This window comes from Ipomoea triloba, chromosome 5, assembly GCF_003576645.1.
Source record: "Ipomoea triloba cultivar NCNSP0323 chromosome 5, ASM357664v1".
Classification (NCBI taxonomy): domain Eukaryota; kingdom Viridiplantae; phylum Streptophyta; class Magnoliopsida; order Solanales; family Convolvulaceae; genus Ipomoea; species Ipomoea triloba.
In genome coordinates this window covers 4,081,984-4,094,280 of record NC_044920.1, presented here as the reverse complement: position 1 = coordinate 4,094,280, position 12,297 = coordinate 4,081,984, and the positions used below count along the sequence as shown (strand labels likewise).

The 12,297-nt window shown below is 32.7% G+C and overlaps 1 protein-coding gene across 1 annotated transcript; it reads left to right on the top strand.

Annotated features, from left to right (window-relative positions):
- Positions 1 to 1,061: 1,061 nt before the first annotated feature.
- On the top strand, positions 1,062 to 8,289 carry LOC116020991 (cytochrome P450 87A3-like). The gene is made up of 9 exons (XM_031261578.1): positions 1,062 to 1,322; positions 2,323 to 2,635; positions 4,494 to 4,643; positions 4,729 to 4,986; positions 6,423 to 6,512; positions 6,921 to 6,999; positions 7,106 to 7,212; positions 7,530 to 7,657; positions 8,150 to 8,289. The coding sequence occupies exons 1-9, from the start codon at positions 1,069 to 1,071 to the stop codon at positions 8,238 to 8,240; spliced, it is 1,470 nt and encodes a 489-aa protein (XP_031117438.1). The 5' UTR covers positions 1,062 to 1,068; the 3' UTR covers positions 8,241 to 8,289.
- The last annotated feature ends 4,008 nt before the right edge of the window (positions 8,290 to 12,297 follow it).

The window sequence follows — 12,297 nt, the reverse complement described above, 5'->3', positions numbered from 1 at the left end:
TGAACTGCTTTTCCTTAGTCAACGGAAAACATTTTCTGTTGACCGCATTTTCACGACGTTGCCAAACACTGAAAACTAGGAAAATATTTTCCGAAAGTCATTTTACGGGTTACCAAACACACCCTTAATGTATATAGAAAAAAAAATTATTATTTTTGCATGCCGTTGACAGAATTCCTTGTACAATACCGGACAACATATTAACTTCCAAAATCACATGTTGGTACATAGGAATTGGAATTATATTCTTTTTCCTTGTAATTCTTTAGCTGGTACAATTCCATTGTTTGGTTGAATCTTAGCCTCGGAATTGGAATTACACACCAAATAGAAAGGAAAAATATATTGTATTGACAAATTTGGCTTTATTATTATTACGGAAAATGGCGGTGTTAGTTTATTAATTATACCCATATTGTAGATTTAGTCCATGAATTATTTGAGTATTATGTGGATCATACTATCAAATAATGTAAGCCAATCTACAAATAATGTACTTTTAGTATATTAAAAATGAACATTATATTTAGAAAAAGTTTTTGAGTATTGAAAGTACATTATTTTATATAATGTCTCAGTACACAAATAATATATTTTTTGTTATAATTCTTACCGCAATATGTGGACCATAATTTTTTATAATTTAATGAACTAAAATTGTCATTTTCTATTATTATTATTAGTATTATTATTATTACTCCGTATTAATTAGTACAGAAGAGTGTTTGTCTTTATATTACTTCTTCAATTTCAAATTTTTATAATTTTATTCTTGCCTATTAAACAATAGAAATTGAATTTCTACTCTGTACATTATTTTTTTTCCCACAAAATTAAAATTAAAGTAGGCCAAATAAATATTGCCGGCAGGTACTAAAAAAAAAAAAAAAAGTTTTGCAGGCAGATTCATATATGTTTTCAGACCATAGACAATAATCCCTACCTGATCGAGATTGACTTCAATCCCGGCCTTTATAAACTGTCCTCCTATCATATTGGAAAAATCACACTACACAAAGGCAAAGCTCCCTATCCTATCCTAGCTCTTCCCTCAGTTTCCTTGCAGCCATGGAAATTATGCTCTCATCATCTATCTTGGATGAGCTAACCAAGATGAATATTTCGGCCATCGCCTACTCCACTCTCGCATTGCTTGCCATTTGGGTCGTGCATTGGACTTACAGATGGAGAAATCCCAAATGCAACAATGGAGTCCTCCCTCCAGGCTCCATGGGGCTGCCACTCATAGGGGAGACTCTTCAGCTAACCATCCCCAGCCCCTCTCTCGACCTCCACCCCTTCATTAACACAAGGATAAAACGGTACTGAGACTACATGTTTATATTTTTTATATATTATATATATATACTCGACCACAATTCTTCAGTGATCTTTACAGAAACTAATATGTTTCAGCTGAATGATTTTGTTGAGCGAAGACTAGTAAAGGGTCATGGATAGGGGATTTTTGGGTTGGACAAAGGCCGATGAAAGGCCAAGTCCAACACCCTCCGTGACGACCTAACTATGTGTTAACTAGTAGGGTCAATTGACCCACTCAAATTTGGTTATTTATTACTTATATACAAATGATGTATATTTGTGTTATGCATTTTTCTAACACTAATGATGTATTTTGTTAACACTAATGGTGTGTACCACACCGACCACATAGGAAGTCGACGTCGCACCTGAACTCTACTATATATATATATATATATATATATATATATATATATATATATATATATATATATATATAGTTTGCTAATATGTGCATGCCAACGTGTAGAAAATAAATGGAGTTGAAATTTTGTTTCACTAATATAATATTGTATTCATGCTAATAAAGCTATGTTTCAGTATTTCATCATTTGTATTGTATGCTAATAGAATACAATTCACACACGCACAATCTTTACTTTTTATTTTATTTTATTTTATGTATTTCGCCTAGGCGGCGGCTAGCTTAGGCGCTAGGCAGGGTTCTTTGGTATCGACTAGTGCTTAGCATATTTTGCAATATGGTTTATAAATGTAATTTATATTTATATTTTTATATCATTGAGAGTAATATTAAATTTAAAATATTGACAATATTGAATTTTAATTTTGGTTTGGCCAGTCACCCAACCCCTGAAAAATGTATTGGCCGTTTATAAAGAATTAAAATTATGTCGTCATTACTAGTTATAAATTTTGACATTGTGTTAAGTGTTTGATCTAACAAGTGATATCAAAGCCAGAGTAAAAATCGTACAGTTATTTTTAGTATAGTGATAAACCGCTTGATCATAACGGTTTTGTTTTAATTTATTGCAGATATGGATCAATATTCAAAACGAGCATCGCGGGCAGGCCTGTGGTGGTATCAGCAGACCCAGATTTCAACACTTTCCTTCTGAAACATGAGAAGAAGTTGATTGAGCCATGGTCCATGGACACAACTGCAAAAGTGTTTGGTCAGGAATTGCAGAACTCCAAGAGGTATACCAGGAATATAGCCCTCAACCATTTCGGGGTCGAGGCCATCAGGAAATTAAAGCTCCTCCCTCAAATGGAAACTTTCATTAGGCTCGCCCTCCTTAAGTGGTCCACCCAAGACTCTATTGAGCTCAAAACCACAGGAATCAGTGTACGTTTTTCTTGCACCACTTTTCTTGACTACATTATTTTTTGGGTGATAAGGGAAATCGGCGCCCACTATCTAGAGGGTGTGTAATGGATAAACCTGGTCTTATATATAATTCTAGTCCGCAAAAGACCATTACTATTCTTTGGGCGACACCTAACCGTTGGCCTGTTCAATGCAAAAAGGTTGGGATCAAACTCGTGACCTTGTGGTTACAACTTTGTATCATTATTAGTTATCCCTTATTTGACAGCAAATTTTTCTATAGATCATGAAAACAAGTTACATTTTTAATATACTAAAAGTACATTATTCATATAATGAAGGGAAAATGGCATCTTTAGTCCCTGAGTTATAGGGGTAGTGTAGACTCAGTCCCTAAGTTATGGCTGTATGTGAGTTTAGTCCCTTAGTTATTCACAAAGTGGCGAGTTTAGTCCCTGGACATTAAATTTGACGAAAAAATTAAAAAATATTCAAAATTTGAGGGGTAAAATAGGAAATTCACATTTTATTATTATTCTTATATCAAAACCACTTTTACAACATTATTTTTCACTTCTTAGCCTAATTATTTTCAAGATTTTTCATTTTTAAAAGCATTTTAATAACTTTCAAATGACTTATTAGTAACCTGACTCTCGTATAACACACTTAAAACCTAGCACAAATAAAGAAATGCATGATCATTGTATTTAGGTGTATGAAACACACTATCCTAACAAGTTTTTATTTTTTTACTAAGCAACAAATGTAATAAAATTAAAATTTTGAGATAGGATAGTGTGTAAAAAAATCTCAAAAGTTTTAATTGTATTACATTTGTTGCTTAGTAAAAAAATAAAAACTTGTTAGGACAGTGTGTTTCATACACCTAAATACAATGATCATGCATTTCTTTATTTGTGCTAAGTTTTAAGTGTGTTATACGAGAGTCACGTTCCTAACAAGTCATTTGAAAGTTATTAAAATGCTTTTAAAAATGAAAAATATTGAAAATAATTAGGCTAAGAAGTGAAAAAATAATGTTGTAAAAGTGGTTTTGATATAAGAATAATAATAAAATGTGAATTTCCTATTTTACCCCTCAAATTTTGAATATTTTTAAATTGTTTCGTCAAATTTAATGTTAAGGGACTAAACTCGCCACTTTGTGAATAACTGAGGGACTAAACTCGCATACAGCCATAACTTAGGGACCGAGTCTACACTACCCCTATAACTTAGGGACTAAAGATGCCATTTTCCCTATAATGAATATATATTATTTGATAGTATACAAAATAATGTATTTTTAGTATTCAAATAATGTAATTTCCATGAATACAATGTATATTTTTAATATACTAAAAGTATATTATTTGTATACTGAATGTACATTATTTGATAATATACAAAATAATGTACTTTCAATTAATACAAGGTACATTTTTAATATATTAAAAATACATTATTTGTGTATTGGATGTACATTATTTGATAACATAGGTAAACTCACTATTTTGGTCTCTCAATTGTTTCTCAACTGTTAATGTATTCTCTAGTTTTCAATTTCAACTAATTTGATCATCGAATTGTTTAAAGTTTCGTCAATTAAACCCTTCGAGGACAAATTGACAAAATTTTAAACAATTCCTAGTTAAAATTGAAAACTAGGGACTAAATTGACAGTTGGGAAACAATTGAAGAACCAAAATAATAATTTTTCCTTGATAATATATATGCAAGATAATGCACTTTCAATACTCAAATAATATATTTTTAAATAGTGTACTTTTTATTTGTGGTCCACTTAACTATATGGACCAAAGTACGTATATACACTACTATTCTTGTTTGATTGGATTTTGGTTGGTGACAGATGACGGTTGATTTCGCTTCAAACCAAATATTCAGTGGGGATCTTGAAGATTCATCCTCCACAATTGGTAACATGTACAAGGACCTGCTTCAAGGACTAATGTCCTTCCCAATTAACCTCCCTGGGACTACTTACCATAAATGCATGCAGGTATAGTATTTAAATTCTCGGGGCGATGATCTGATACCAAATTGAAGCACACGTCGCGTTTTAAACGAGAACATATGATCTGCAGGTTCAGAAGAAAGTTAACGAGGCGATGAGGGAGGTGTTGAGGAAGAGGATGAGTGGAAGAGGAGGAAGACATCAAGAAGCAGAAGATTTGCTGGAGCATCTGATCAAAGACATGGAGAGCATGGAATTCTTGTCAGAGGATTTCGCGGTTCATTTGTTGTTTGGTCTGTTGTTTGTGGCGTCTGATTCTGTGTCGACCGCACTGGCATTCATCTTCAAGTTGCTGGCAGAACATCCTAATGTCCTGGAGGAACTAACTGTCAGTACTATACAACTATGCTTCTAATTAATTCTTTTTTCTTTTGGATTAGACCACGTGGTGTCCTGAGCAGACCACGGTAGGAGGCACATTTAAGTCCGTATCATATTTAGACTAATCCTCGTTTGCACCGGATCGTCCCAATTAAGAGACATAGTACTGGCCAAATTAATTTTTTCATACAAGAGGGGTTCGAGCTCCCAACCTCTCTTAAAGAACAAGAGTATACCGCCATTCATGTCAACCAAATTGATTCCTTAGAAAAATTGTAATTTATGTCCCTCCATAATATGTCACTTATCAATATCACCCCCTGAATTGTAAATGTTGTCTCTCAATTTTAAAAACAGTACATATATATATTGCCCCTTCCGTACCGTATGTGAGGGACAAAATATGTACTGTTTTAAAAATTGATGGGCAATATTTACACTTGGTAAGAGCAATGTATGTATTGTTTTTAAAATTAAGGGGCAACATTTACACCACTAATAATTTAAGACTGACATTAATAATTGGCATATTATGAAGAATATAAACTTTCCCTTAATCCCTTATTAACGGTACACCACTGTCAAAACACTCAATTTTGGACTACATTCCAAAAAAGTGAAACTAGAATTAGGAAAATTTTCATCTTTTTCGATCATCCTTAGTGGTAGTTGAACAGAGTCAGAATTTCTAATCACGTACGTACTCATCAAAGGTGGTCGATATTTCTCACCACCTTTGCTGAGTAGTTAGAAATTTATTCCTCTATGTTATCTTGATTAGTCCAATTCTCTAATTATTTTTTTAGAAAAATTCACATGCAACTGTTAATCTGTTATCATAAATGAAAAATTCACATGCAGCTGTTAATCTGTTATCTTAAATGAAGGTGAGTTTGGGTGAAACTCGCCTTGTAACTTTAATTGACAAAGAACTCTACTCATCAAAGGTGGTTGGAAATAAGGTGGACGGTCAGTATTTTCGACCACCTTTGATGAATAATCAGAAATTTATTCATCTTTTAGTTTGTTTAGTCCAACCGCACAAATTTTCTTTGATTTTTTTTTGGGAAGCCCGTATTTGCTACTCAACATGAAAGTGCACTCTAGGAGAAACCCATCTTGTGACCCTAGCCGATAAAGAATCACAATTACATAAGATAAATCAGTCTAAGTTACACATAATCAAGAAGGACAATAAGCAACTCCCAATAAGTCAAACTTAGAACCTTGTGGTTACCAAGCCAGATGTTGAATCGATTTAGCTAAGATTGCCCCTAACAAATTTTCTGATGACCACTTTATCAGTGGTTGGTGTTACCAATTCAACAATTAGAAATCCTAAGCTTCAATTCTAATTTGATCGGAAATCATGAATTTTCCAATAGTGCACATTTTACATTATTATTTTCATGAAAAAACATAACAAAGTGAGTTCAAATCCAGGCTGAGCATGAAACCATTTTGAAGAACAGAGAGAATCCAGATGCCCCTCTCACTTGGGAAGAGTACAAGTCCATGACATTCACATTGCAGGTATGTTAAGTTATTCCTTTTGAAGAAAACCCAAAAAAAAATGCAAATATTTGTATAAGAGTTAATACTCAATTTAGTCATCGACTATTGTTGGTCATCAACTTCGATTGTTTTACCTAATTGAGTCCCCTGTAACTATCGCTTAGTAATTCTCCTCTATTAATACTCAATTTAATCTTCGAGTAAAATGATTTTACCCAAATTAGTCCTGGACTATAGTGATTAATACATAATTTAGTCCTCGACGTACTATAATAGTTTTTTTTCGATTTAATCCTTGATTCTATCAGTCGAAGATTCAATTAGGTAAAACCATCAAAGTCTAAAACCCAATTAAACACATAAAGATGTTTAGAATTAAATCAAGATGCCTAAATTAGGTATTAATTCATTTCTATGATCCTGCAGGTTATAAATGAAATCCTGAGGCTAGTGAATACTGCTCCTGGACTTTTTCGTCGTGCCATTACAGATATTCCTATCAATGGTATGGTTATAGAAATACGCCTTTTAACCTATTTTTACACTTTCTAAATCGAGGAAAAAGTTTAAAACTTGATACTGAAAACCGGGATAACATTATCCGTGTCCAGGATACACTATTCCATCAGGCTGGGTCATCTTGATTGCTGTGTCTGCTCTCCATCTAAACCCTGATACATTTGAAGATCCACTTGCATTCAATCCATGGCGCTGGCAGGTCTAATACTTAAACCCTAAACCCTGGCCTAACCAAAATGTTAGAATCAAGCGCTTACCACTCACGCCAAAAGCTATATCTAGTAGTGAAGGCGTAACTTATTTTTATTTATAGACTGTCATCACATTATTCGAGACAGCTGGGTGTTGGACTCAATCCTTAGGGATTTTACCGGCATCCGTCCATGATCCCCAGCCACCGGGTACTTAGACTTGGTCTTTTACCGGTCACTGCCCCACACAAAAAATAAAATAAAATAATATTGTATTTTCATCTGTCTAGCCAAAGCTGATATTTTTGTTTTGGTGGTTTTCAAGAAAATTGATCAAAGTAGTGCTGCTAAGCATTTCATGCCATTTGGGTATGGATTGAAGCAATGTGCTGGTGCAGAATATGCTAGGGCGTTTTTGTCCTTCTTTATACATGTCTTGGTCACTAATTACAAGTAAGTACAAACTAAATCCATAATTTGATCCACGAGTTTAATGACATTTTCATTATTGGTTCATAATTATAAAAACGGCCGTTCTAAATGCATGACTGGATTCTAAATTTTTTTCATTTTGATTCTTCTAGTGAAAAACTCAATAAAATTTTACTAAAATTTGCCTGCAGACTTATAATTAGTGATCAAAGCTTATGGACAAAAATATCAATTCACATGACATGCTATTGTAGGACGTGCAATTTTTTATTTGACATCGACTTTAGTCAAAGTCATGAGATAAATTAAAATACAGTATGATTTCATTGTATTAATTTTCATCGAAGGATCAAAAAGGGAAAGCATAAGTCGTGCATATGTAACAATAATTTTTATAGTACGTTGTGTACGAATGTTATTTAACTCGTGGGACAAAAACTCTTCTTATTCTCATTGTATTTTATATGAAAGAAAAATATATCAATAATTGAATACTTTTGTGATTTTATATAGATGGGAACGGGTGAAGAGATGCAGAATTGTGAGAGCTCCTATCATAAGATTTCCAGATGGATTTCACTTCAAGATCTCAAAGAAGACCTAATTATATATCAAGGAGTCTACCGCATCAAATCCTTATACCATGAACTAGGGTTTACAGTGAACTGTGAATCTTGATGTATGTGTGTATCTTATGTTAAGAGTTTTTGTCTTGTATTATGAAATTATATATTTTAAGAGTTTGAATTTTGTACCTGAAACAAAATAGTAATTGTGCATGCATGTTTATGTTATGAATTTTAGTATTTTATGTTGTGAAATTCTGTGCCTATGAATACAAATTGTGTACTTAAATCAAATTTGAAAAATAAATAAATATATAACATGTATATGTGTCTAATTTTTAAGTTATGCTTTCCGTGTGATGCACAATATAAAAATTAAAGATGTTAATAAGATATAAGTTCAAAACATTGAATATGATATAAATGTAGCACTATTCCACGCATTAGCAATGGAATATTTCACTCTAATTTTGTATTTCAATATTAACTTTGATGGGGGATAGGCTAAAGGCTCGATACTTAAAGTTCGGAATCAGTAAGGTGAGACCAACGGGAACGACATGAAGTATGGGAGAAAGATGGACAAGCTTGAAGGACTCGGAGGGATGGACAGGTGGCACGTCGAGGGTTGGCCGATGGTTGGTCGGTTGGCTACGGATTTGGTTAACGAGATTATTCAATGGACTGCTTTGTGGAACACGTTCAAAGAAGAGTTTGAGAATGAAAAGAACATGCTTGGTGGTGCTATTGAAACAATTAATTATCATGGAGAGAGAAGAAAATGAAGAAAACCAATGGAAGAACACTCGGAGGGCTTAATCGGTCGAAGGGTTGGGCCGGGCCAGGAGGTCCAAAAGCGATGCAAGTAAGGAGGTTTTAGAGGTTTCTTAATGATAGAGAAAGAGAGCGAGAGAGAGAGAGAGATATATTACCATAAAATTACCATAATAATTACACGGAAGAATATGAATGATAATTTATTTTGTTCCCATAGTATTATAACTTAATTTATATAATTGTATATCGATCCAAATATTTTTAAAATATTATGACAATTAATTTTTTGATTATATATATATATATCAAAAAAATTAGTTGTAATAGTACTTTAAGAATATTTAGATCGACATACAATTATATAAATTATAAAAACATAATCAATCCAACCTATTTCACCATATCGTGTTTATTTTTTTTAACTCATTCTCCATATCTGAACGAATTATTTGTAATTATTATTTAAAAAATTCAACTACCCATGTTTAATTGTAATTATTATACTAATATCCCTATAAAAACATAATCAATCCAACCCTTTTCTAGTGTTTGGGCGGCAATACAAGAAATGAAAGATTTTATTTTTAATAATAGTATAGATTAAAAAAATTTAAAAAAAAAATTAGCTAATCACATGGCGGTTATCTATAAAATAAAAATTCCATGTGGGGGCCATATTATTTCACACGAATGGGCCGGATCACTTGTCAAATTTGAGTGGCCCAATTACTTCACAAGATCCAATCCAAATTTTATTATTATTGTAACATAAGAAAAACCCTTTCGGGCTGCAACAAAATAGTTCAATCATTATTGTGTGGAACATAGTCCGTGCAGCTATGCGTGCCATATTATCAAATAATGTACATTCAGTATAAAAATGATGTGCTTTTAGTATATTAAAAATGTACATTTTATTTAGGGGATGTACATTATTTGTGTATTGAATTTACATTATATTACATTCAGGCACAAATAATTTACATTTAATATATTAAAAATGTACTTTTGAAGTTTTTGTTATGATCCACCCAACACTATGGTACCAAGAGTATATGATTATCTCTTTATCTGTAGCATCTCCGGATAACATACTTTGTTGAACTTTTTGGTACCAAGAATTTTTTACATAATTAATATTTACGTGGGCACTTTTCTAGTGGAATATTGAGATTTTGGAGCTGACCAATCACGGTTTAAGACATTGCAGAGTGGTCTAGAAAAGAAGAAGGGAAGCTCACCTTGCAAAGCTTACGCCCACAGTGGAGAACCATTGCACCTATTGTGGGTCGTACCCCATCATAGTGCCTGGAACGCTATGAGAAGCTCATTGGGAGTGAGGAACTTCTGAAAGGGAATGCTGCAACTCGTGTCCTTGTGGCAAATTATACCCAGACTTCACGGCAGGGGATGACTCTACTAAGAACCCCACAAAGAACACCTGCAAACAAGCAGGATGCTATAATGATGGGAGCAGAAAACCAAAGAAGATTGAGTCAGTCTCAAACACCACTATTGGGAGGGGAGAACCCAATGTTGCATCCTTCTGACTTTTCTGGTGTGACTCCTAAAAAGAAGGAGATACAAACACCAAATCCCCTCTTGACTCCTTCAGCAACTCCAGGAGGGACAGGTCTCAGGTCCTAGAATTGGCATGACCCCTTCAAGTGATGGATATTCTTTTGGAATGACACCAAAAGGGACTCCAATGAGGGACGAGCTGCACATTAATGAAGAAATGGACATGGATGGTGGAAAAGTTGGGCATTCCGATTCCAGACAAAAACTACGTTCCCGTTTAGAAAGTCTTCCAAATCCGATGAATGAATACCAAATTGTCATGCAACCACAACCTGAATACCATGTGAGCCTTCATTTTTCTTGGATGATTCATTACATTTGCTTTAGGTTCACTTATCATATTTCTCATTTTGGTTCTTCATTACATTTGTTTTATGTTCACTTATTATATTTCACCTTTGCTTGTAATGGTTAACTTTAAGAAAAAAGTTCATTGAAACTAACTCTCTTTTTACTTTTGATAAAAAGTTTGGAGTTGAAAAAATTTGATCACAAATAGAAGCAACTTTCAAACAGATGGACACTGCTTGGACTGAACTTGAATGCATCAAAGTGTTGCAAAAGCAAGAGCAGCTTGCAGCATCAAACAGGATCAATAATATATGGGAAGAAGTTCAATAACAAGACCATTTTCTGGTTCTTATTTTTATTATTGACCCATATATATAAATTGTGCACCTTATTCGCAAACATACAGGATTTGTTTAATATAACATAAAGGATTTGACATAAAATATTTAATAGTATTTATAATGATTTATAATATTTTTTATATGGAAAGAAACATCCTAAAATCATTGATAAAACATAAAATACACACGTCATATATATATATATATATATATATATATATATATATATATATATATATATATATATCCCACGCCATTGAGAGATTTCCTTGTGCATATTAACTTCCAAACATCACATGCCATACAAAAAAATATTAGTTTCGCACGCCATACACATACTCAAACTTGACAACCCGGATTTTTTCACAATTCTCATTGAGAGATGATTTCTCATTTAATTGTTTTGTTGGAGTGAATTGTAATTTTACGAAATTACAATTTTCTCAAATATATTGAAAAAAAATAAACACAGAACAAGAAAAATTCAAAATAATATGGAGAAAGAATCTCATACAAAGAATGAGAGTATATCAACAAGGAAATCTCAATTTACCATAAATTCAACTTTTAAAATCAAACATAACATCCATGTATAATCATTTCAGCATCTAAAACACAAATCAAAATTACTAAAGTGCCCTTTGTAAATAAAATAGTTAAATAAATATTAAAAAATCACTAAACAATCAGTCATACACATATCAAAGATGGACATCATAGATTTGTCCACACTTCTCAGGTGAGAGAAAATTTCTCATATATATATAGTCAGGTTCCGGTACGAACAAGACTTCCGATGCAGTCACTCACCATTAGGTACATATAAATGCACCACAAAGTGTTCAGAAATGCACCATTAGATGGTGCATTTTTTTTGTTTGTGGTGCATTTTGTACATTTCATTCTGGTGCATTTCCGAACACTATGTGATGCATTTATTCATTTCTAATGGTGTACTGCACCGGCCGCACAAAGAATTCATGTTCGCATTATATATATATATATATATATATATATATATATATATATATATATATATATATATATATATATATATATATATATATATATATATATATATATATATATATATATATATATATAT